Source organism: Meleagris gallopavo, chromosome 4 (genome assembly GCF_905368555.1).
Source record: "Meleagris gallopavo chromosome 4, MGAL_WU_HG_1.1, whole genome shotgun sequence".
NCBI lineage: Eukaryota > Metazoa > Chordata > Aves > Galliformes > Phasianidae > Meleagris > Meleagris gallopavo.
In genome coordinates this window covers 43531214-43555890 of record NC_139407.1, presented here as the reverse complement: position 1 = coordinate 43555890, position 24677 = coordinate 43531214, and the positions used below count along the sequence as shown (strand labels likewise).

The window sequence follows — 24677 nt, the reverse complement described above, 5'->3', positions numbered from 1 at the left end:
TTTGATTACATATCTGCCATAGATCAGATCTAGATATCTTCTTGGATAAGCATGTGGAGGAAAGAGGACAAAAATACTGTTTTCTTGCCACCAACTTTCCATTATATCTGATGGACTAGAAGAAAATTAAAATCATGCTTGGAAAGTAGGAAGTAGGAAGGTATGTATTTTCAAAATTAAAAAAAAAAAAAAAAAAGATGTAGGACTAAAGACCAATTGTCTGTCCAAATCTTACGTGCTATCTCATACTGCCTTTCAAAGCAACCAGACTAATTTGCCACCTCTTTTCTACCCAGTATTTTTTCTTAGAGCTAAGGATAGCTTCTAGGCTTCCTGACTATAAATATTTTATTGTTGATAGTAAATAGGAGGGAAAAAGGTAGTACTATGTTAAGAACCTAGACTAAAGTTGTGTTGCTCAGTAACGTAAAAGACATTAGGTCTCTTTGATCCCAGGTGTTCAAACTGAGCTCAAGACTTCCAGTTGTCTAAGGTACAGAGTGAGATTTATGATTTGATGGGATGGAATTAACTGAATGCAAGATAAATGAGCATTATTGTAATTATGTTTTTATGTCATGTGCTGGGATAGTTCACTGGTTGATGCTCTTAATTTCTGGATTTTGAGTTTGCAGCATATTCTGAGATAAGAACTGTCACATGAGCATAAAACTCTAAAATGAGAGTTTTTACTAACTTATTTTAGTGATCACCAAAACAGCAACTATAACATATGCATAAATATCAACATAGAATTAATTTCCCATTTGCTTATGTACCAACATCAGTTGAAAGCCAACCATGCTTGATATGAGGCATACCTATGCTTTACCAGTTGCATTACCAGATTTACAGGTGATATTTTAGAATGTGAAGGTATATTAACGTTTAAACTCATCTCCAATTGATTGGTAAAGTATTATATTTACTTTGTTATTTTTAATTTTAATGTAATTAATTTCCTGCTCAGAGGTTAATAATGGTATTATATTTCATTTTGTAAAATATAAATATTATAAGAAGTATATCTCAGTGTTATTCAAAATGTTGATGTAATGCAAAACCAGAAATAACTTCTCTGTAATTCCCCAGCAGGTGTAGACTTTATTGATTTTTTTTTTTTTTTTTCCTGCAGGTAGAAATAATTCTACACTTCAGTATTTCATTTAAATGGATAACAGTAGTTCTTTTTTATTTACGTTCACAAGAGGATGTTTTGTTTACCTAGACTCTTATGAGAATAGAAATAAGATGAGCAGAAAAGTGTGCGTGCTCTTTTCCAATTTCATATTGCCCATATTTTTTTGTTGTTTCATTCTTTTCAACTTAGGGCTAGATCTCATGTCTTTGGTCAGTACAAATAACTGCTATGTATACTGTGCCTCCAGAAATCATAAGGCAGTCATATATACACTCATAAACAATAGTAGAAGCCCTTACCTGTAAACTTTGTTATAAACATCTTAGAGAAGGCTTCAGTGCCTCACTGATGTATTTAGGAATGTACCTACTGCAATCCTGGGCTTACAATCGAGTTAGTATTATGCAATAATTATACATAGTATACATAGTGTTGTCAGCTGCATTGTATCTAAGATTTTTCACAAAGTGTGTTCTAAAATGGAAATAAGCCATTTACTGTGTCTCCCTTATTTCATGTCAGCTGCTTTTACACTTTGGGTAATGCTGTCCTTCCCTTGCTTTAGTCCCATCCTTCCTACCCTCCCTTTTCTTCTGCTATAGCTGTGTAAATGTTTTAATGTAGAAAAAATTACAGCTACTGCTCAGTAACATGCCTGTGCTCCAAAGAGAGTTAGCTTAAGAGTAACCCACGTAATGCTATTTGTTTTACAGGAAGGAGTATGTGCCTTATTTTAATAGCACTATACGAAACAGAGAGCAAAGAACAACATTTAGTAATAGTGGTGAGGAATCCTAAGGAAGTTAGAATACAGTCTGCATGTTTGTTTGTTTTTAAATGTGATTTTTCTCTTACCTGTTGTCCATCCTTGCATATTTTTAATTTTTGGAAGCTCAATTCTAACAGATAAATTAAGGAATAATCAGATTAGTTGATTACTCCTGTGGTAACTAAACTGACTTTATTGAAATGGGATGGGGGAAATGTAAGGTGTCTATATTGGATATGTTTCTGTCTGTGGCATTTCCACATTCATTTTACTTCATCCTCTGAATGCTATTTTGATCTTTAAAACAAATTTACCATCTCAGCAGGTAGTTGTCTTTGTGTATTGGTTAGTCATCCAGACCTGTCATTTATCCTTGAAATTCTCTTATATAGGCAGAATAAATAATTTCCCAAACGTATGGTAGGGAATGCAGTCTTCCTGTAATAGCTGTTGCTGCTAGCATTGACTTTAAATGACTTCAGATCAGAAGAGTGTTTATCTTTTCATTACTCAGACTATTTTTGTTGGCCATCTTTCTCTGTTTTTGTTATCTCTTTCTGTGTAATTCTCCTGGGGAGCAGTTTGGTATCTATGTTGTCTTTGGACATTTGTCTATAAAACCTGTAAATAAAGAAACAGTACAATTGCAGGTAGTCCTTTATAACCTCATTTTTTTTTTTTCTTCTGACAGGGATTTTGCAGTATTTTTTTTAACACTTCTAGAAATAACTTCTAACTTTCTGAGTAGACTTTCATTGTACTTTTTTTTTTGCATTTGCTTTTGTTTTTCAAGGTAGATTTCTCCTTGTCTGCCAAACCCTCTGAGCTTTTATGATACAGAGTAACTAGCTGTAGTCTCAAGTCATTACACAAGGAGTTTTATTTTGCTACGTGACTTCATTCTTACTCTTAACTGGAAGGTCTCACTATTTCCTTCCTGTATTCTAAGTGCTCTTTTTTTTTTTTTTTTAAAGTATGTGTCACTTCATATAACTTGTTTTTTTTCTGTTAATTTTTAATATTCTCTTAGCTTCTTTCTCTTCTCTAGAAATTGAATATTCATGTATTTGATGGACATTTGATGCCTGCTCAACTCATCTTGGAATGTTTATGGCTGCAGAGGGGAAAGTTACTGGCCAAAAATTGTTTCAAAGTCAAATTTAAGACTTCCGCCATTCATTTACTGCATTATATTGTATTTCCTTTTTTCCTTACTGATAGAATGTAGTATTTTCTTCCATTGTTTTTTCATACTGTAACTCCCAGTGCTTCTACTTTTTTCTTCATATTATTTTTCCTTTGTCCTTTTTTTTTTTAATATCATAACTATTGCTTTTGTGTTTTTCTATATTTATCTAGGTTTTTTTCCTTGTTGGCTTTGGTTTCATCATTCACATATTTTTCTACAATATTTTCAACATTTTTTCCCAAGAATTTTGATAATTTTTCTTCTTATTGGTGTACTGCTTAAAGAGGCTACTCTGTGATCTGTTTTTTTTTTTTTTTTAATGTTCTAAAACAGCTGTCACTTTTTGCTCCCTTAAGATGACAGGTAAATGAAATAACAATGTAGAGTGAGTTAGATTTTTATGTACTAGTACTGGAAGAAGTACATCAGAAGTACATCATTTTTTTTTCTTCTTCCAAAAATCTGAGTATTATGTCTCTAGATTTGTTTGGAGTGGAGTTGAGAGACATGTCTGGAATCATGGTAACTAGAGACAAGGGTACCAAGGAAACAAGAGTTTCATTTCATTATTTGTGAAATAAATTCTCATACCTTTTTTCTCTATTTGTATGATATATCCTAAAATCAAATACCATGTGCACATTTAAGTTGACGTGTATGCAAACATCCTATTGATCAGGACCAGAGTAGATTCAGTTTACAGCATTCAAGGAGTAGTGCACCTAATGTTTCCTTCGAAGTCTTTAACCCTTTCAAGTGAAGACAACTTGAAGGATTCTTTTTATTATTATTATTTTATTTGAGCTTTTAAGGAATCTATTTTTCCTAAAACTGAAACATCTGTTTACTTCTAAGTTCATCAAATTGTATAGAAAGCTATTCTTTGGCTTCCACTCCAGAAAGAAGTAGTCAAAATCTGCTTTCAAGATGCTATCTGATTTGATACAGATTTTCTTTGAGAAATTACTAGCAGTACTAATCTGATTAACATATACTTAACGTCTTGTGCTCTCCTGTTGCCCCTGAAGTTTGCGAAGTAAGAGCAAGTAGAAATCCTTCAAGTATGATTATTACCATTTCTGACCATAAGGTGCTAAAGAATGTTTTAGCCTTATAAATACTTGACACGTTGTTAATAAAATGAAATATTGTATTGACTCTGCTGCAGCTAGCTTGTCTAATCATGAAATGAAGTTCTGAGAGTGAGAGTGAGCACAATTCTGTTTCTTTGAGACCACTCTCTTTTTGTCTTAAGAAATTTATTACATTCCTCATTTTTGACTAAAAGGTCTTCATTGTAACTGTAGGGCTCTGTTTTCTATTTCTTTCTGAAAATTCAAAACGGGCAGCATGGGTTAGCTCAAGAAATATCTTCTTTGCTTTAGTTGAAGGAAACAACACAACTGGAAGGGTAGTGTATGAAACACTCAAACCTAACGTGATCTGTTGAATGTTTTTTTCCTTGTTTTTTTTCCCTCCCATCTCCACTGATTGCAATACTCTGACATGTGCCAGGCCTGAATTCTGGACTCGTGATCATTCTCTGCACTAATCTATAAAAGAGATGATTATCACTCATTAAGCTCTAATCTTTGCCTCTCATGTTATCCATCTATTGACAGAAGACTTCACAGAAGTGATTTTTGTTCTGTTACTGTGCTCTATTGAGAGAAAATCATTCAGATGTTATCTTTCAAGAACAGCAAACTGCTTGCCGTAGTGTGATAATCACAGAAAATCTTTTGTTCTCTTTCCTCTTGAGTAGTGGTGAAAAAAATACCTTGTGCATTCAATATTTTTTAACAACAGCCATTATCTTAATATAATATGGATAAGAATGATTAAAATCATTCAGATTGAGTTCATCCAATCCCAGTGTTCTTTCTCAAACAGCATCTGAAAGGAATGCTTAGGGAAGAGTAGTAACAGGAAAACCATTACTCCATTGCCAGCCCATAATCTCTCACCCTTCTACAGCATTGTGCTCAGTCCTTCTGTTTTATGCTAATGGAGCTCTCTGAGGAATGCTCTGTTGTGATAAATTCAGCAATCCTACATCTTGCATAGCATTCTGTACTTGGCAGAGTTTATGCAGAATCTAGATCTGTAATATGTGGAGAGGATTGATCTGACCCCAGATTAAGAGTATCTAATCAGATGTAAATTCTGCTGTTGTGCGCCTTCTTTTGTGGGAGAGTTGTACTTGGAATGTACTGAAATATTGTCCTCCATTTAAGAAGCTGGAGAGTCCATTTTCCTGCTGAAGAACACATCTCCTTCAGGATAATTGGGTTGATATTTTGACCTGTTATTAATAATATTCTTAGACTGTGAATGCAGCTTTCTATGACTCAAAGTAAATAAGTGGGATCAAGCATTTTTTTGGCCTTTTTACTTGGCAGTACTTTTTTGTCTTTAAATATATTTTAAGCAATAAATTTGGACTTCATTTTATTGTTGAGATAAAGGTATGTTTTGTTCTTCTGTGCAATATAATGACATGCAGATTGCTGATGTGGAATATTGGGCAGCCAGTTTTTCAGATATTGCACATTTAGCTATGCTTTGAGGAGGAATTCTTTCCTACTGTGGGTAGCTGTCCTTCTGCAATGTCATGCATTTCTGAATGGGTGAAAGATTGAAGCATTCTATTTTGTTTGTTTCTTAACTTATTAGCAAAAAATATGATCTGTTGGAAAACACAAGTTTTCCATTGTCTAGCGCTTTGCATAGTGAACTGGCAGAGAAGTGAGGGTCACAAAATGCAGGAAGAATGAAATTTTCACTGTGTGTAATGGAAAAAATTCATTATGAAGAGGATACCTGAGAGATACAAATAGATTGGATCAGTTTATGCTCATTGAGTGCACCTAGGATTCCTGGTGCATGTAGCATTTCTGAAATGTAAAGAAATGTGAAAGTTTCTTAATCTACCTGGCTAATGTTTCTGGGGAGAATCAAATTTTACAGCAAATGTGACTGGTTTATGGTTTGGGGTTTTTTTAATCCTAAAGCTGTTAAGTGCACAGCTGTGTACTTTAATAGACAGCCATGAATGGACTGTAGACAACAAGTGCCTTATAGAAATGAATTAACTACAGAGGAAAAATTAAAGTTTAATATGGTTGTTTTGGTAAAGAGATTAGTTGTCATGTGTGGTAATCTCTAACTACCAGTTCTGAAACTCTATACAAAAGAGAAAAATACACTTTCTTGAACAGGCTTCTTTGTTTTGGATTTACTTAAGCAAAAAACTTAGGGATTTTGTAAATTATATGCTTTCTGGTGTTGAGGATGGCTGGTGTGATAGCACGAGGCTGTACTTTCAGTGGTAGTCCCTTGAATTTGGAATGAACTTGTGATGGAGATCAGTCCATTGTAAAATGTAACTGCTTTTGAAGTATATCAGCAATCAGTCTATCTTGAAAAATTGAACTAATAATGATAATGTAACAGTAATTTACAGTAAACACAAAATATGATTTTATTTTGAATGGTTGAATATATGAAACACAATCAAGAACTTAAATATAGAAAGAAAACAGGTGAGAAACTGTGAAACACTAAACAAAAATTTAGATGTAGAGTCAAAGGAAGCTGATTTTTAGACTCTTACTTTGTGTATTGGTTATAGGGTGATAGGATGAGAGTTATGGTAACCATTTGCAAGAGAATACCAATTGTAAGCTGTTATGGAGAGCATGAGTGTGATTTCTGAATAAACATTGCGGAAGTGCTTATTTGATCAAATTATTTCATATGCAGATAGTACTGGCATGGATGAAACAATTGATAGGATATTATAGCCATTTACAATAAATGTGTCAAAAATATATTTGATGAATAATGAAGTAATTGAAAGAATTACAGGAAATATTTGCAAGCTACCTGTAAGGGAAAGGCTTGAATTCAGTCCTTGAATAAAACCAAATATTAAAGGATGGCCATGACTGCAATCTAAGCCTATCTGTGTAAAGAGGGATCTGCTAAATAAAGTGTCTGTCTATCAGAAAATTTTGGTTTTGGTTTGACACTTGAAAACTGAGACTTAGGTAATGTGAGAGATTAGGTGCAAATTTTGTATTGTATGATACTTCATTAACTTAATACTTTCATAAATTTAATAGAGGATTAAATTTATTTTATCTTCTTGTGGATTAGTTTGGTTGTGATGCTGCTGCTTTTCTTAAGATGTGAAAACCTATCACCAGCACAATTTCACTGTTTTTTATTTTTGAAGTTCATTCTGTATGTTGTGTGTTCTTTCCATATGCCACATACTTGTATCAACAAAGCATAACTGTCATGCTGAGTGACAAACCAGATGTACTTGTCTCTTTTTAATTTTTGGGTTTCTGGTTTGAGTCAGTTGGATTGTTTGTTACGGTGTTAGCTGAGTGTTTCATTCAGAGTATTCAGCACTGAAATTAGCAGTGATGATGTTCTGAATGTCGTTTGTAGATCTTAAAGTTGGAGCAGATGAATAATGAAGTCTTGCTGTCATAGCTGTTGAATTTTCCACAACTTGAAGAAATCAACACTGCAGTGATGTCTAATCAATCAATTCATTTATAGATTATAGAGTTTTCATCACAGGCCTCAGAGCTGGAATCAAGATTTTTTTTTTTTTTTTAGCTAATGTATGTCATTTCTCCTGGAAAAAAAAGGAAAAAAAGGAGAGAAAAAAAAAAAAAAAACAACTATTCACTTTTTCTTAAGGAACAAAAATAATTGTCTGCTCTGCTCCTTCCTCCTCTTTCCTTCTCTTCTGTCCCCTGGAGTACTTGAATGTGCTATTATTGTGTGAAGGTAGTGTTTACTGTTAGGACAAGGTTAGTTGTGTATATGCAACCATCAATATTCTGTTCAGTGATTTGTTTTTTTGTAATTTTTTTTTATATCTCACCATCTTTGTTTGTCAGAAGAAATCTAATGAATTATCTAAGTAAAAGTACTGGACTAAGCACTTTTAGAAATTGCATTTATACTATCACCAAATTCTTCATAAAATTCATCTTTTATCCGTAGTTGGTAACTCCACTTTGAATGTCATTGCGAACTTCCTTGCTGATCTACTTTGTATGCTATCACCTGGACAAGAAGATGAGAACAAAACTGTCAACTTGAGGATGGCTAGATTTCACACTTAATTTCACGCAATGATTAGTAACATTATTTTAATCAATTACCTGAGGAAGTGATCAGCTGTGGCTTAGGCTGTAGGGATGATAATAAGTGTCAAAGAGTACATCCAGACACTATTTAGTAGTAAAGTCCCTGTCATAAGATGAAATTATTTAAAAGAAAGTAATTTGACAGGTAAACTGAAATCAGTTTTTTCCGTACCATTAATCTGGGGAGAAGTGCTTTAGGGTTTGCAGAAATTTAATAAATATGCATAAGGTGATATTTTGTATTCCACATCCTTTACATTTATACTGGCTTATTAAAGATTTAATTAAGTTTTCTAAAAAGGGAGAGGATGCAGTCTTGCAAAAAATGTAGATGACAGTGTGGGTTCACAATAATTAGGGCTTCAGGGATAAAATAAAGGGTCTCTACAGTTAATGAATATTAAAGCAATGTCTCCTCTGAAAACTTAAAAAATGACAGCGTTTTATTTATCCCATCTGCCTTCTGTTTGTATTCTTGCTCTGGTCTTTCAATATTTGTGACAAATGACATACCATTTACTTCTGCAACTATTGGTAGTAAACAAATGCTTCAGAATGTATTTCATTTTTCTCTTCTGTTCGTAAGCAGATTTTTTTTTTGCCATCTCCCTAGTCTTTATTATCCTGCAGTGTCTTTATTGTCCATCTGTTTAATTCTTCAAAACAAAACAACAACAACAACAACAACAACAAAAAAACAGATCAACTTGAGTAATATTTTCCTATTGAAGCAGCATCTCAGGATACATTGTAAAGTATTTGTTTTTACAGACACCTTCTTAAGTTGCTTTGGCTTTTGTTACCTTTTTTCCAGAACCCTCGCAATGATTAGACAATAGATGTGAAGTAGATTATCTACTTACATTCTTAATTGATTTCTTGCATGTTGTATGCAGGTGTAGGTAAACAAACAAAGGAGATCTGTTGTCTTCCTTTATTCATAGCTTCCATGCTTCAAGGGCTAGAGTTCTCTTGGTTTGTGCTTGTCTAGTACCTTGTGCGGTTGCATTTTGCTCCTTGACTAGGACTTCATAGGACTCTTTTTAAAGAGCAATAGTCAAATCGTAGTTCCTTGCACAAAATAATTAAGAGCGTAAATCAGAACAGTGTTATGCTTGTGACCTAAACTTGTCTACAAAAATCTTTGTCATTTAGAGTAGAGGAAATGCATTGTTCTACTATTCAAAAGGTCTGTTCAGTACTGAGTTACTGACTTGAATACGACTGCCATGAATTCTTTTTTTTTTTTCCTTCTTTCACGTGTGTAAGGTCTTGAATGTAGCTTCTTCTTTCTTTAAGCTTTACAGACCATATTTAAATATACTTTTTGTCCTTGCACTGAGTATAGCAGAAGCTCACATCCTTTGTTGTGCTTACACGTTCTTGGCTGTTTTCCCAATCTGCTTCTTACTTTCATTGTTAATCTGTATTGTTGATCACTCTTGTTGATCCCCTGTTACTTTTAAAATGGAAAAAAGAACATGAACCTGTTAAATCTAGTTTGGACCATGAAGAGAGAGAACAGATAGCTGAGCTTGCTCAAAGCATTTGTTACTCTTCAGGAACTGAACTCTCACCAGCACAGCCATAGCCTCTGTGAGAGCCTTGGATTGCCACTGGTATAGATCTTCTGGCAGGAGTGTTTTGAAAATGTGCCCTTTCCTGAAATTTCTCTTCTTGGTTGAAATTTCAAATTGTAATTGTCAAGAGATTAGCGTGTATACCTCTCTTTTTGTCTCCCTGACAGTCTGTTTAAATGCCACAGTAGCAGAAGAGTAAATTTTCCTCTTGAGTTAGCTGTGGTTTTTAAGTGGAAACTTTGATATGCTTTATTGAGAGTATTTGTATTTATGTAGAAGTGCGAACTTTTGTTTTAGTGTTACAGAATCTGGTTAACTTATCCACAGTTCTTCATTCAGGATATGTAAAATGACTTAGTAGCATACAGATTACTTTTATTTGTTTTTTTCCTTTATGAAGAAATGGTAAAAAGCTATCTGGGCTACATACCGCTACATATTTTATGGGATCTTTCAAATACTTTTATTTCTGTACACTTATTTGTCATTTGACCCATATGTACACGTAATTTCTAACAAATGTTTTTTCAGGAAATTATAATTTCTCTACCACAAAACTGTTACAGTGTTGGTCCTTTGTCCAAACTCAGTAGGCCAAGCTAATAGGTTGTAAGGAAAATAGGTGAGTTCAGTGTAGCTTGTGTTATTTGGATTCTGTGTATAAACAGATTTATTTGGATGATAATATTCTATAGTTTCAGTCCTTCATATTTAACTTTGTGTGTGTATGTATAGTCCAGAATGCTATTTTTAATTTTTATTTTTGTTTGCACTAAATGTTCATTTTATGAATGATTTCTTTACTGGAACTATATATTGTTCTGAACTATATATATTGTTCTGCAGAGCAAATTCAATTCAACTGAACTAAATTCTTGGAGAGGGAGATAAGTACTTACGCACAAGGATAATAAATTAGAAAATAATGCCTCACATACTTATTTTAAAATTTGATTCAGAGCTGCAAGTTGACAGCAAATCACATAGTGTTCTTGCTAAAGGATAGCTCTCTGTCAAATGGAGATAAAGTGTGTTCTCAGTCTTTGTGTCTGTAGGGATTAGGACAGTAATTGCATCTAATTTTTGGTAATTCTTTTCTCCTCTGTTTGGTCACTGATGTATTAGTTCAGTGAAAATGTATGGAAGAGTTGAAGTGTCCGTTGTGGATTTCTTAAATCTGGATATAAACTCTCTTGTTTATGCTTGATTGTTAGGCGCAGTAGAATGAGGTGCATTTGTTTGCTCCCCCCCATCATAATTATCTTCTGTCTATGGAGGGAAAAGTATTATATAAATTGACAATTTTATTTAGGGCTGTGCATGTACATAATTCTATTATTTACATATTTCTTTTTTTCATTTTTCCCCTCATATTAGAGGGTATGTTTTGTGACTGTGAATAATAAAGTTTTGTGGAAAAGGTATTTATTAGCATGAAATATAATCATTCATGAAATTGGTTCATGATGTGAAATCTAAAACCCTGGGTCCCTTGAACAGCATGATTAATTGCGCCAGGTTAAAATTGGAAGGAGCTAGTCAGCGTTATCTTTGCTCTTCCTTTGGCGTATTTCTTAAGAATAGAAGAAGTTCGAATCTCTTACACAATGAAAATCTCCCAAATTGATTATGTTAAAAGCTTTGCAACCAATGTGAAGTGAATGTTCCTGATTGGTGTTTTTCCTTGCAATAAAGCAATTTGGTTCATGTTCCTGCATGTGCAGTGAATACTTAACAATTTTGATGTTAAACATATTTATGAGATCTTACCTTTTGTTTTTAAGTATCTGTAATCTTATTAATAGCACTTCTTTTATCAAAGATATTCCTCGCTTACTCTCCTGCCCCAAAAAACTTTTTTCTCGCTTAATCTTTGCGTAGTCAATTAACTTGCCACTTAGGTCATGTTTGTAATGTTAAGTTGGCAAATGAATAGATCAGAACAATGAATAGATCAGAACTATGTTCTCTGCTTCAGTTGCTGGCTCAATTTTTATGATTTATCTTTCTAACAGGGAGATGTGAACTTAGACCATTGTTCTATCACAGCAACTAGATCCATTGGGGTAGTTAACGTCACTATTTAATTGTAATGGCAAAAACTGTAGTAGGATTTGTTGGGGGAGTGGTGAAGTGATTTTCTGTAGCGTCACATCGAGAAAAAGTGCAGCACTGCAGACCTTCTCTTTTGTAAAGGAGAAACTTTTGCATGAAAACTGCTTCTGCACATTGCTGAATTTATAAAACAAGGTTTCTGCCATGCCTGTTTTATTATAATTTCTTATTGCACACTGAATGGGAATTGAAAAGTGAATGAGTGCTGGAAGGTAAAGTGGTTAACTAGCGCGTTAATATTGACATTACAGAATGTAGATTTCTAGACTAGAATATTTAAATGTGAGATAATAAATTGAATTAGCTGTAGTGTATCTTTTCCCTTAGCTGCTAACGAAGAACAGAGGAAACTGCATACATTTTATTTGTACACATATGGATGTGTTTCTTAAAGATAACACGGCCTTTGGCTTCAGTAATTTTTCAGTATTTATCCTTTGTGGAGTTATTTTAAAGACGAAGATAGCATTTTCTATTTCAGCATGTCCCTTAAATACAAATGATGGGGACCCAGGGCAGTATATAGTAGGATATGTGTGCTCAAGTTCCTGCAGTGTTTTGTAGGAGTCCACAAATTTATGTGGATTAGGCTGGTGCTTGGCCTGGGCTGATGGAATTGCTGTTATGAGCTCACTGTACTTGAGAATGGATCAGAGTGCCTGCTTGTAATCAGAGACAGAGATGTCTAGTTCTACAGTTAGGAAAAATAAAACCTGGAAGTGCTTCACTTACTCATCTGGTTCCTCTGAAAACTAATTTCTAGTTATATGTCTGTTCTTCTTTTACAGTTATACCTCTTCATTTCATTTTTTTTCATTTTTCTCCTTTGGGGAACTCCTTAAATTCCACCACTGATAAAATACTAATTTTTATCTAAAAACTAAATTCTATTTTTCTTCTCTATTATTAAAGAACTCATGCACAAAAGCACAAGAAAAAATATTAGTAATTAGTTATGTTTCTTTAAACAAAAATTCAAATTGGATATCCAATCTTATGATACAAAACAAATTAATTCTTTGTAGTTTTTAAGAACAGCAAAACTTTGTCTTTCTTCCATTCTTAAGGAGTAACCTTCATATGTTGAACAATCCAGACAAGTACATACTAGACTTCTGAGGAGAAGGAAAGTCACCATAGCCAAAATAGCCATTTGATCATATGTCAGTGCACTGAATTCTTTATCCAATTGCACTTAGACGATATTTTAACACATTTACAGTGAGCTGCTTGCTGTGCAATCTGAACTTTTATTATTTATGATGCTACTGAAATTTTCAAACTTTCATATTCTTCAATGTTTTTTGGCATCTCAAATTTTAAGGAAGACAATGCAGCTGATAGCTGTGGTAGGTATTAAGATGTTTCAGTATCTCTGATAACAATACTAACTTTTCTACTTTCAAGCTCAAAAACCAGTTTAATCACATTTTTCAGAGTAAAAGCTTTGATATTCTCGTTTTGTACATAGACTAATTTGTGCAGAAAATAGCATTCTTAACTCAAAATAGGAAATATTTGTTGTTTATTACTGCATCTTTGCTCTGAGATCAACCTTTTAATTCTCTTACTATTCAATGTGTTGTGAAGAAGCAAGTGAAAAATTTAACTCTATTGCTTAATTTTCCCATGTTCTAATAAGAAAGGTAACATTTATTAAAAGTGAGGGTGCCAATAGGGAATAGGTACTTGAGAATTCACTTAGTAATCTATGACCTCTGCCTATTTTGTTTGTAAGATCTGAGAGATTAAGTAGCCAATGTGCTCATACCCAGAATGTTTTTCAACCAGATGCTTTTTGTGGCCTGTAGATCAACTTAAGTGATCTTTCTATGCTTGTGTGGAAAACCTTGTTTGTAAGAATTCTGCTGATGTATTTAGTTAAAGGTCATTTAGCCTTATTTAAAAGTTTTCATGATCTTTAATATTGTCTGTATTTTAAATGCCCACTATATAGTAACAAAGTAAGTTGAAGTACTGCTGTGTTCCTTGATGGAGCTATTAAAAAATAAATAAATCTTGCATTCATTATTAAACGGATTGCATCAACATTATTACGGCATGTTTAATGGAGCTGTCATTGTTTTCTTGCTCAAGCAGTATATTTCTGATTACTAAGCATCACTTATGTACCGTATTACAATTTAATTTCTGTCCTTTCATTCCCCTCTTACTGTAAGTTTTTACTCATGGAGCCAAAGCATCTCTGATTTGTATCATTCAGTGTGCATTCATTTAAATGATTGTTGAAGCTAAATTAATTAGCAGCATTTATTTTAATAGAATGCCCCTTACCATTCTTCCTTTAGAATCTAGTTCACTGTGAAGTGTTAGTGATTTTCCCATAGATACAAGTTTATAATAAGCTTTTTTTGTTGTTAAAATAAAACTTGATTTCATTGTAGCAGATCTTTCCGTGATAGAAAGAAGCATGTTATTTGAAGTAACTTATAAAATTGATGATAAGGAAGTAAGTCCCTTTACATCATTGCACATAGTTTGGTTATCTGCTATAATCTAGTTTGATTATCTGATTACTGGTTAACTCTTCAGTGGTAGCACAATAATTGACAGCTTTAAGAGCTCAAACTCTGTGTGGTGGTTCCAACGTGAAGAGAGCTCAGCTATGAATGGCTTTTTTTTACTGTTTATAAAAAGAAAAAATCTGACTAACATTTAAGTTCTTCATTTTTTCAGAGATGCAGTTCTCAATTCCCTAAGATTGAGTCTTGAGGCACTTGCCTGTATGTATGTAATTTCTTTAATCTTCACAATATTTTGACCAACTAGCCTGAGCTAATTCTTTCTTTTTGACTTAGCATACAGTAATACTCTGAACTCTTGTTCAGTTTTTGCCCCTTTTCAAATGGTGGTTCATTGCCAGCATTCCACCAAAGCAAAAGCAACCTCGGATTTCAAAAGTGATGGGGCTACTGTTCAGTACTGTTCAGTACAGAAACATGCTTTCCATCAAATGTTTTGAAATTGAAAAGGTTCTGAGAAAGGTCTGAGAGCACTGAGACTGTTTAGCCTGGGGAAGAGGCTCACAGGAATACTGAAGGCAATATAAAGAAGGTTCTTTTCAGTGGCATCTGGTTCAGGATAAGAGGCAATGGGCAGAAGCTGAAACACAGGAGGTTCTGTCTAAACATCAGGAAGCACTTGTTTGCTCTGGGTGGCTGAGTACTGGCACAGGCTGCCCAGATGCTGTGGAGTCTCTTCCTTGTAGATCTCCAAAAGCTGCCTGGATGTGAGCCTGAGCACCTGCTGTGGGTGTCCTTACTTGTGCAGGAGTTGGAATAGATGGAGTAGTTGGATCCAGAAGCCCTTGCCAACCTCAGCTGTTTAGGAATTCTCTGAAATTGCTCTAGAAATGTGAACTTAATCTACAATCAGGCAGGTTTTTAAAATCTAGCATCATTTTATGGAGGATGAAATCCAGGGATACAACCTGTTTTTTGACCTTCAAGCTTAAAGTTTGTTTCTAATTGCCTGTACTACATTCCAAAGTAACATCAAAATCAACTTCATGTTGATTTTTTCTATCTTCTTCCAATTTTTCCTGATATGGATACAGAAAATATTACTGGAGAAATAATTCTGAAGAGAATTTTTTTTTTTAAGGATCTTACTGCTTTCTTCAAGAGTGTCATTTTCTTGTTGTTTATAAAGTACATGAGATACATTCTCTGTCATGAACTGTTTTTGAACACGTGAACAAACAGATCCTGGATTACCAAGTTCTAAAGGCTTGCTCTGTAACAATGTATTTTATTAGTAGTTTTCCTATTTTAAAGAGATCCAATAAAATATGAGAATTCATAATAAAATTGATGGGGAAGCATTTGGGTATGTATTATTGTTTGAAGAAATGGTCAGCTTGTTTTTAGAAACAGTGCTTGAGAATAGCTGTTAAACCGGAGTCTTAAAAGAGATTGATTTTTTTTTTTTTTTTTCAAAGACTCTATGGATATTAGCCTTAAAAGATAGAAAAAAGACATTGGGAGGGCAGGGGGAAGGGGAAAAGAAATGGCTTCTGCCTTGTTTTTTACAAGATTTGGCATCTGAGTACTAAAAGCAAAAAATGCCATGCCTTTAAATGATGAGGATAGTTTATTAAGGCTGCATGCTGATTATCCAGAAGCTGAAGATGTGAAGGGAAAAGAGGAGGATCAAAAGTTACAAAAAACAAAAAACAAACAAACAAAAAAAAACCCACAATGTTAGGAGAGTCTAGAAGTTGATATTCTTTGTAGCAAGAGAGTGGTATACAAATTATGTAATAGTTATTAAATGGCTTCCAGTAATTACTTCATAATTCTCTACTGGAGAATTATAACCAGCCAGGTTAGTGAGTACTGTGAGGAGAGTTCTGCAGCAAATTGAACATGATGAAAGATCTTGGAGGATGTTTGGAGGAATTCCTGAAACTACTGGAAATACTAGTAGAAATTAATGTAAAAGGCTGTCTTAGCTAAGCATGTGGTTTTGATTAGAACTCACAAATATTTGAAAATGACAGACTGAATGAATGTTAACGTGTGTCTCGATGATCCACAGCTGCGAGGTGTGTTTGTAGACTAAAAGGTTTTATATTGTGAAATTATAGTTGTGCACAGAACTAACCTAAAATATCTGTTTAAAAATGTAGATTACCTATCTACAAAGGTCAACCATATCAAGTTACCAGGAATCTGAAGAGTTCTAAATATTGAATGAAACAGTCATTTGTAAGGTGAATTGAACTATCAGTGCAGATCTAAATTAGTTTCTAACTTTTTGCGTAATTTTAATATTTTGCAGTGTTTTTCTTATTTTTTAACCTCTGTCCTACAGTCAAGAAACTTTGTAATATTTTTTGATTGGTCACTTTTAAATCTCTTCCAGTGAGAATGAATGGAACTTGTTAAGTCTTCCTGTACAGCATTTAGTCTCAGAATCGTGGTTGTCTTATACTGTGCTGTCCAAAGTGTAATATCCTTTAGGTATAAAGGTGACCTAAACAAGATATACTATGAGGTTTAGCAAATGCTTTTGTTTTAGTATCATCTCTCAAATTCGTAATTCACCCTTCTGATGTTTCTCATTCTGTCTTTAATTACCTTTATACTGTGGAAAACAATAGCAACAATGAATTAGAAAGTAGGGAGAAAAGTCTATAGTTGTGTTGCACAAGGCATCTTATGTAGGCCTATTTCTGTATACTCAGCAAGAGATGAATGCATTGTTTAACGTAACACAACAGGGATATGTGCTTGTTCACATACTAGAACCATACTCTATAGTTAATACTGTTAAATTTATTTTAGATGAACTATATAAATATTTATATCCGTGAAAAATAAAATTTGTGACAAATTATGAACATGATGGAAAGTATTAAAAAAAAAATTAATTTCCTGTACTTTTGGAAACTATCAAATTTGGATTGTACTTCCTAGAAATTCATGGAAATCCACTGGGTCAAATAAATCTACATAAACAATTATGTAGGTTACTTTCTAGCCTGCATTTTTGACTGAGGGGAAAAAAAAATGTATCTTAATGTAATTTCTTGTAGAATTATCATATGATAGCTATATGTAATAGGAAATTAACAAGGTTTTTTCTTTAATTGCTAGTAACGGATCTTGTGACCTAAAATCAAAAACATCAGTACATATAGTTCTCTAGTGATTTATTTACTCAGATCTTAAAAGAACATATTGCATTTATTCTCACAAAATCTAGACTATTTTGCCTAATGATGAAAATCAGTTGTCTGACTTGAAGAAGCAAATCCTGTCTAAATCATCACAAGTATATCAACTTCAAGTCAGTGGAGCATAATATTGAGTAGTTGTAGTGTGCCAGCTTACATGGGTTCTCATTATTATGTTTAGATGATGGCTTTTTTGTGAATAGAAATAATACTTTTGTCTCTTTTCAGAAAAGTTGCTGTTTTAAAAGTAGTCATTTTACTTTTTCATGTAAAAATGGAAATAAAGTGCATAAAACAATTGCATAAAATTAATTATACAAGTATTTTTTGATTAAGGTTTGTGAATGATATGAACTATTTGGGGTATGTTAAAGGTATGCAGGCATGAGGTGAACAACAGCAGGGGAATGAATGACTTTAAATAAGCAGTAACATTATTTATTCTTAATTCCACTGTCTTTCTGCCATTAGCATATTGGACCCAATAATTACGTGTTTGTGATTGTTTATCAGAAGTTTTTAGAGAAGTTAACTATTCATGCAATGTACAACTGAAATGTATTTATAAGTACAGCTAGTTTTTCTTGTTACATTAACAATAATAGTGTAAAAAATGTTACAACAGGTTGAAATTTAAGGTAGATGTCAGGTTAAGGGATATTTATGAGTCCTTTAAAACTGTAGCTAACATTTATATACCTTTGTTACAGGAGATAACTATTGTAAATTCACTACTTTTGCTTTTTTATACCACAGATTGTGAAATTAGAACTATTCAGCTGAATTTGAACTTTTCATCAGGGAAGATAGAATGGCTTGCTAATAAATGATGTCTCAGCCTTACTAGTGGTAGACAGTTGACTGAGGCCTTGTCTAATTCTTAGTATTATTTTTGAGGCTTTTTCTTAATACTAGTGATATCTTCTTTTACAGACCATGACCTTAACTTTCCAGAGTTAAGATTTTCCATGTTCACAAGACTAATAGTATTGAAGGAGCGCTCCAAAGCTAAAATCTCTTCTGAAAGTTGAAGGAGGCCAGTACTTTCCAAATGAAAGGAGGCTAATTTGGGCTAATTAAGAAACTGAAGTATTGACTAGGATTTTTGGGACTTTGCTTTGTAAGTTACCTATGCGGTGATGTTCTAACTGAAGACAAGGAAAATCAAAGGAGATTTAAAGATGAAGGAACTCAAAATAAATTTTATGCAATGTAAAGCACTTAGGAAAATCTGATTATTCAGTTATTTATTTTCCCCCAGCCATGAATGATTTTATCTGAGTCTAGAGAAATTTACAAGTTTTAGACAAGGAAGATTAACAGTCAAGTGAGGGTAAACATCTTCAAATATTAGGTTGTGGTTATTGTTGTTTATCCTTTATCTTACAGACATTGTGTTTATGGAGAATGAGTGAATAAAGCTTTGTTTAGAGTTGCTAATCTTCTAGTCACAGAGTACTAAAAAGAAGGCTTGTAGATGCCAGGCTCTACTGATTTAAGAAGCAAGAAAGAGATATGGACATTGCTGGGAAGCAATCTCCAGCAGGGAATTGTTTTGTTGGAGGCTTTTAATCAGCTGCAGCTGCCAGAAGCCAAGCCTGCTAGCATCTTCTTTCTTATAACTTGCTACAGCTTGCCTTCAATTTTGACAGATAGCGTAGGTGTTTCATCACATCAGTGGAAACGGCCATTTAAAACAGAGGAACTGTAACTACACTTTTGTTTTGTTCTTGCTTCATTGATACAGACAAGTTAACATGGAAAATTCCTTTGTTAGCCATAGGGACAAAAGCAGAATTACGTAGAATTGTTCTTCCAAGAACCTAATTTCAGTAGAGTTTGCTCTCCTGGCTAATAGGATTAAGGCCAAAACATTAATTACTCTGCCTCCACTGAAGCAACAAAAATGGTTTTCGTAGGTGATCCCTTCATTGAAAAATCCCTGTCTTAAATAAAAAAAAGTGCTTTCTGTTGCTTCAGAAAGTTTCTGTATTTTGATTTTTTTCTCAATTATGTTTATAAGAGTTTAGTTTTGAAAAAATGTTGTGCTTTATATTTGCATTCATTTCAAAACAGTGTAAGAATGGAAGCAATCTTAATTGTTTTGGTTTTACACTTAGCATTTATGTTGTTTCCATGTCTTACATATTCTATTTCTGAGTGGAGGGGGTATCTAATGAAAATAGATAAACGATACAGAACTGCCTTCTCATCCATTGATTTAAATACACTGTGTAGCTGTTTGCATGAACAAAATTCCAAGTTTGCTTAAAGGAGAAATTTCCCTTCCTCAGATTCGTTTGTGATTTTTTTTTCTTCCTCCCCTCTCTCCCCCTCTTCCAGTGTTTCAACTAAAATAGTCCCATTGAATGATCAGCATAAAGCTGGTAAATTAACTGGTAAATATTTATAGCAACTTTGCAAATAAATAAGCTTAAGCAAGCACAGGGTCTTTATTTGTATGGAACAGAAAAGCAAAAATGAGTTACTGTCCGTGGTTTTCTCAGTAATGAGTAACAATTGTTCCTATATCTCAGTCATCACTAGATGAGTTTTGTCTAGTGAATTATAGAGTCTTAGGGACCTTAAAGATGATCCAGCTCCAAACCCCTGTAGGGCTGTTACTCAGCAGATAGGCTGCCCATGGCCCCATCCAATCTGGCCTTGAGCATCTCCAGGGATTGTGCATCCACAGCTTCTCTGAGCAGCCTCTGCCTCACCACCCTCCAAGTAAAAAAATTCTTCTTAATAACTAAACTAAATCTCCTCTGTTTTAGTTTAAAGCCATTCTTCCTTGTCCTACCAGTATCTGCCTGCGTGAAATGTTGGACTCCCTCCTGTTTATAAGCTCCTCTCAAGTATTGAAAAGCCACAATGAGATCTCAGACCCTTCTCCAAGCTGGACAAGACCAGTTCCTTCAGCCTTTCCTCACAGAAGAGGTGCTCCAGCCTTCTCATAATCTTTGTGGCCATCTTCTGGACCTGCTTCAACAGGTCTGCATATTTCTTGTGCTGGGGGCACCAGGCCTGGATGCAGTTCTCCAGCTGGGGCCTCACAAGGACAGAGTAGAAGGATACAATCACCTCCCTCTCTCTGCTGGCCAGCCCTCTTTTGATGCAACCCAGACCTTCAGGGTTACAAGCATGCACTGTTGGCTTGTGTCCAGCTTTTCATCTATCAGGACCCCCAACTCCTCCTCAGCAGGGCTGCTCTCAATGAGTTTTTCTCCCAGTCTCTACATTTACTTGGGATTGCCTCCAACCCAAGTGCAACACTTTGCACGTGGCCTTCTTGAATCTCATAAGATTTGCGAGTGAATCGGATTTAATCATGTTCTTTTATCTAGGGATGTGAAGGATTCTGGCAAAAAGAAAAGTTTGCCAGGTGCAAAGAGGTGAGTTACTAACACATCTGCGGAAGTTCGTAAGCCTCAGGGTGATTCCCTTGGTTGACAGTTTTTGTACTTGTATGGTTTGATGGTAACTGGGAAATGAATTATGCTGAAGGATATCTTTATTTTCTGTGCAAGAATAATTTTAGATAGATCACCTTCATTTTATTTTCTAACAGTGCCTTCCTGTGTATCAATAAACTTTTTTTCCTATCAAGTTTTTTTTTCCTTCTCTTTCAAACTGTTACTTTATACAGAAGTTTTTTTTTTTTTTTTTCTTTTTGGAGATACAACTCAGTCATGCCTTCGTTAGACAATTATTTTCTCTTATTTTTATTCAAGTTTATTTTAAAAACTCAATTTTCTTAGAAAAATATCTAAGATACATTCTCAATTGTGAAATCTCTAAATCCAGCCTGCTATCTTCAGCATTTAAAACATACATTTATTTCCCTTTAATAGGCTGCTCATTTTCAGAGCATACTAAGAAGTACCTTTTTGATACTAACTTAAAAGTTGTAATGCTGAAATCTGCCATATTTCTTGAAAATTGATACTTCAAAGTAAAATGCATCACTACAACAGAAGCTCATTTAACACTAGATATATTTCTTTTATTATTGAATGAGATGAGCAGCATTCATTGTGCGAAGATCTTGTAAATGACGGAACAGTATCAGACTTTCAACTGTCTACACAGTGTTATAAACCGGAAGGCCTTAAAATATAGTACATTCCACAGATTTGATTGCGAAGTTTAGAGCTACTCTAGAAGATCGTTCCTATTAATAATTCTGCAGGAGTAGAACTTTCTGGAATAGAAGTGGGTTTTAAATGTGGTCGGATAATAAAGTGCAGTCAGTGACCTAAGATTTGGTAATCTAGTTTTATGTTGTGTATAGTTATCCACCATCTATTAAATGGTAGTTTTATATATGAAGTATATTGTTCAGAATCCCATGAAGCAAGTAGTAAAATGGTACCTGATAGCTTCATATTCCTGAAGTACTAGCTTGGCTGCCTCGTGTGGTAAATTTACTAGGTTAGTTTGTTTGGTAGTTTTTATCTGATGCATGAAGAAAAAGCCTGCTTTCTGTTGGATTTGTTTGTTTGTTTTGGTTTGTTTTTAAGATGTCTCATAATATCTTTTTGAAGTTAAACTACCAAAAAACTATTAAGTCTTTTAGCAGAAGAAAAATTCTAGAATTAATTCTTTCATTGGTATTCTCCTGATATTACTGTTGTAATCTCCCATTCAAATTGATAGTTATAGATCTCAACCAAAGTAAGTGAATGTCAATGAAAATTCAAAGGATTATTTTTAGGCTTAGTAGGGACAAAAAACTGTTTCAAAACTATTTATGACTTATGCTGTTACTTTTGGAGCAGCCCTTGTATGTATGTTGGTTATCAATATAGCCTTACTGATTTTTATACTGATTTTACCATTTATTTATTTAATAACCTATTTATTAACCTCATCTCCTTGGACAGTTCTTGCACAGTATTTGAGTTCATCTTTGTCATACCTGTCATTGCATTCTCTTTTTCCCAGCTCCTCATTAGTTTGTCTGCCTACTGCCAACTCATGCTTGCTTTGTTATAGGTCTCTCATTTTCCAGTTTTCTGACCTCAGTTTCTCTCTTGCTTGCTGCCCCTTCACCTTGTTTCCATTTCTGTTTATCTTCTGTCCTTCCAACCCTCCTGCAGCACTCAGCTTCTGTGTAAGTCATATTATCCAGTTTTCTCATCTATTTTTTCCTTTCCATAGCAGATTTATCTTTCATTATAATATTAACTTCCTCTAAGTTGATTTTTACTAAATAGAGTACATGATATAGTGTTTCATTTTCTTAAGCTACGTGGAGGTTAACTGCCATACTGGTATCTTACATTCAGTCATACTTGCTTAACTCCTTTGTTTAAGTAACAAGCTGTATGTCTGATTTCATTTTATGTATCATTTCTCTTAAAAGACCAAACAGTTGGTTTAAGATGCTTATGATCTACTTGTCTACATGCAAGGATAAACTATGCTATAGAGTTGCCTTCTAACTTCCAGCTCAGTAGGAGCTCAGGGAATGCAAAATTAGAATATAGTCCCAGAGTGCTTCAAGTTTAAACTTAAACATTCCTCTTCTCTGTCCTCAATTACAGAATCTTCTGGCTGAGAAGGTGGAACAGCTAATGGAGTGGAGCTCAAGGCGCTCGGTCATCCGCATGAATGGAGACAAATTTCGAAGATTTGTGAAGGCTCCACCTCGTAACTACTCTGTGATAGTGATGTTCACTGCTCTCCAGCCACAGCGGCAGTGCTCTGTATGCAGGTAATTTATACTTTAGTGAATTTTTTTCCATCTTTCTCACCTCAGTTTTCAAGTGAACGTTTTAATCATAGTTCAGTAAGAGTAGGATTGTTCTTTGCTTGGAGTGGATATTTACTGTTTAACAGCCTCATGTGTTTTTTGCAGCATCTTTTTCAACTTTTTTTTAATCTATATGACAATTTTCAGAAGTTTACTCAGTGTTTTTTAATTACAGTTGAATAAAATGTGTATTGCAGAAAAAAACAACACAGTTTAAGAAATTGCTTTATGCTTTGGTCTCTCCAAAGAAGTTTTGTGATAAAGTGAATAATCATTATTATTTAATGACATGACATCCCACTAATTCCTTCTGTTAAATGATATTCAGGCCTTTGGTAGAGATGCGAGTCTGTAAATTCACAGATTTGAACAGTTGTTAAAATGTAAGCATATTTTCCCATGAGGACATACATTCTGAGGAATATTGTCTGACACTGCACTTTTGATATGTGCTGGTACTTCCTTTCAAAGTATATATTGTATTAGAAGAATGCTAGTACTACTTCAAGATCTTTTTCTGCAAATTTCTAGTTCAACAGAGTTAATCCAAAAATGATTAATGGTAGATGTGGGACTGGGGCCAAATAACTGAAAGCTAGTCATGTATTTAATTACCTTACTAAATCAGAAACTGAGCTAATAAAACTTTCTTCAGCCAAAACATGCATTGGAAATTACTGAATCTAGTAATAGGTGGGTTTATTTTGCTGGGTGTTCTAGACAGTATCTAAATATTCAGCAAAAGGCTGCATAGAACTGTGAAATAGATAAGCTTTATAGGAAAGAAGTATTTCTTGGTTTTAAGCAGGTGCACTGTAAACAATATTCAAAGTTGATAAATGTAGTAAGTAGCTTGTTGGATTTATTAGGTGATGGAATACAACTCTTACAATAGAAATTCAACTTGAGTGGTGTCGTAAGATGTAAACCTGTAGTTCTGTATATTTTTTCTTGAACTTTGTCATAGATTTTTTTAATTGGTTAATTGCATTCCTATATTGCATTCGTATGAGTTTACCATCAACTTTGAACTTTCAAGGAAACAGTGTAGGTACTGAAGTTGTCCAACATTCCTAAGTCAAAGGAATATTTTTTACCATTTCCTGTGCATGGTGGCTATTGTTTGTTCTTTGTTTTGCCAGAGTTCAGCTTTAGGAGATGAAATGAGTGTTGAAAGTTTACCACATTTTAAATTGCTACTTATTTTCTTAACAGGTAGATAAAAGTACAGGAGTTAAGCTTTAAAAGGG

The 24677-nt window shown here is 34.0% G+C and overlaps 1 protein-coding gene across 1 annotated transcript in view; it reads left to right on the top strand.

Moving 5' to 3' along the window:
* TUSC3 (tumor suppressor candidate 3) overlaps positions 1-24677 on the top strand; it is a 108273-nt gene that overhangs the window by 14061 nt on the left and 69535 nt on the right. Inside the window, exon 2 of the mRNA XM_085223083.1 lies at positions 23219-23388. Within this exon, the coding sequence (XP_085079209.1) occupies positions 23219-23388 (170 nt within the window). The remainder of the gene's footprint in view (positions 1-23218; positions 23389-24677) is intronic.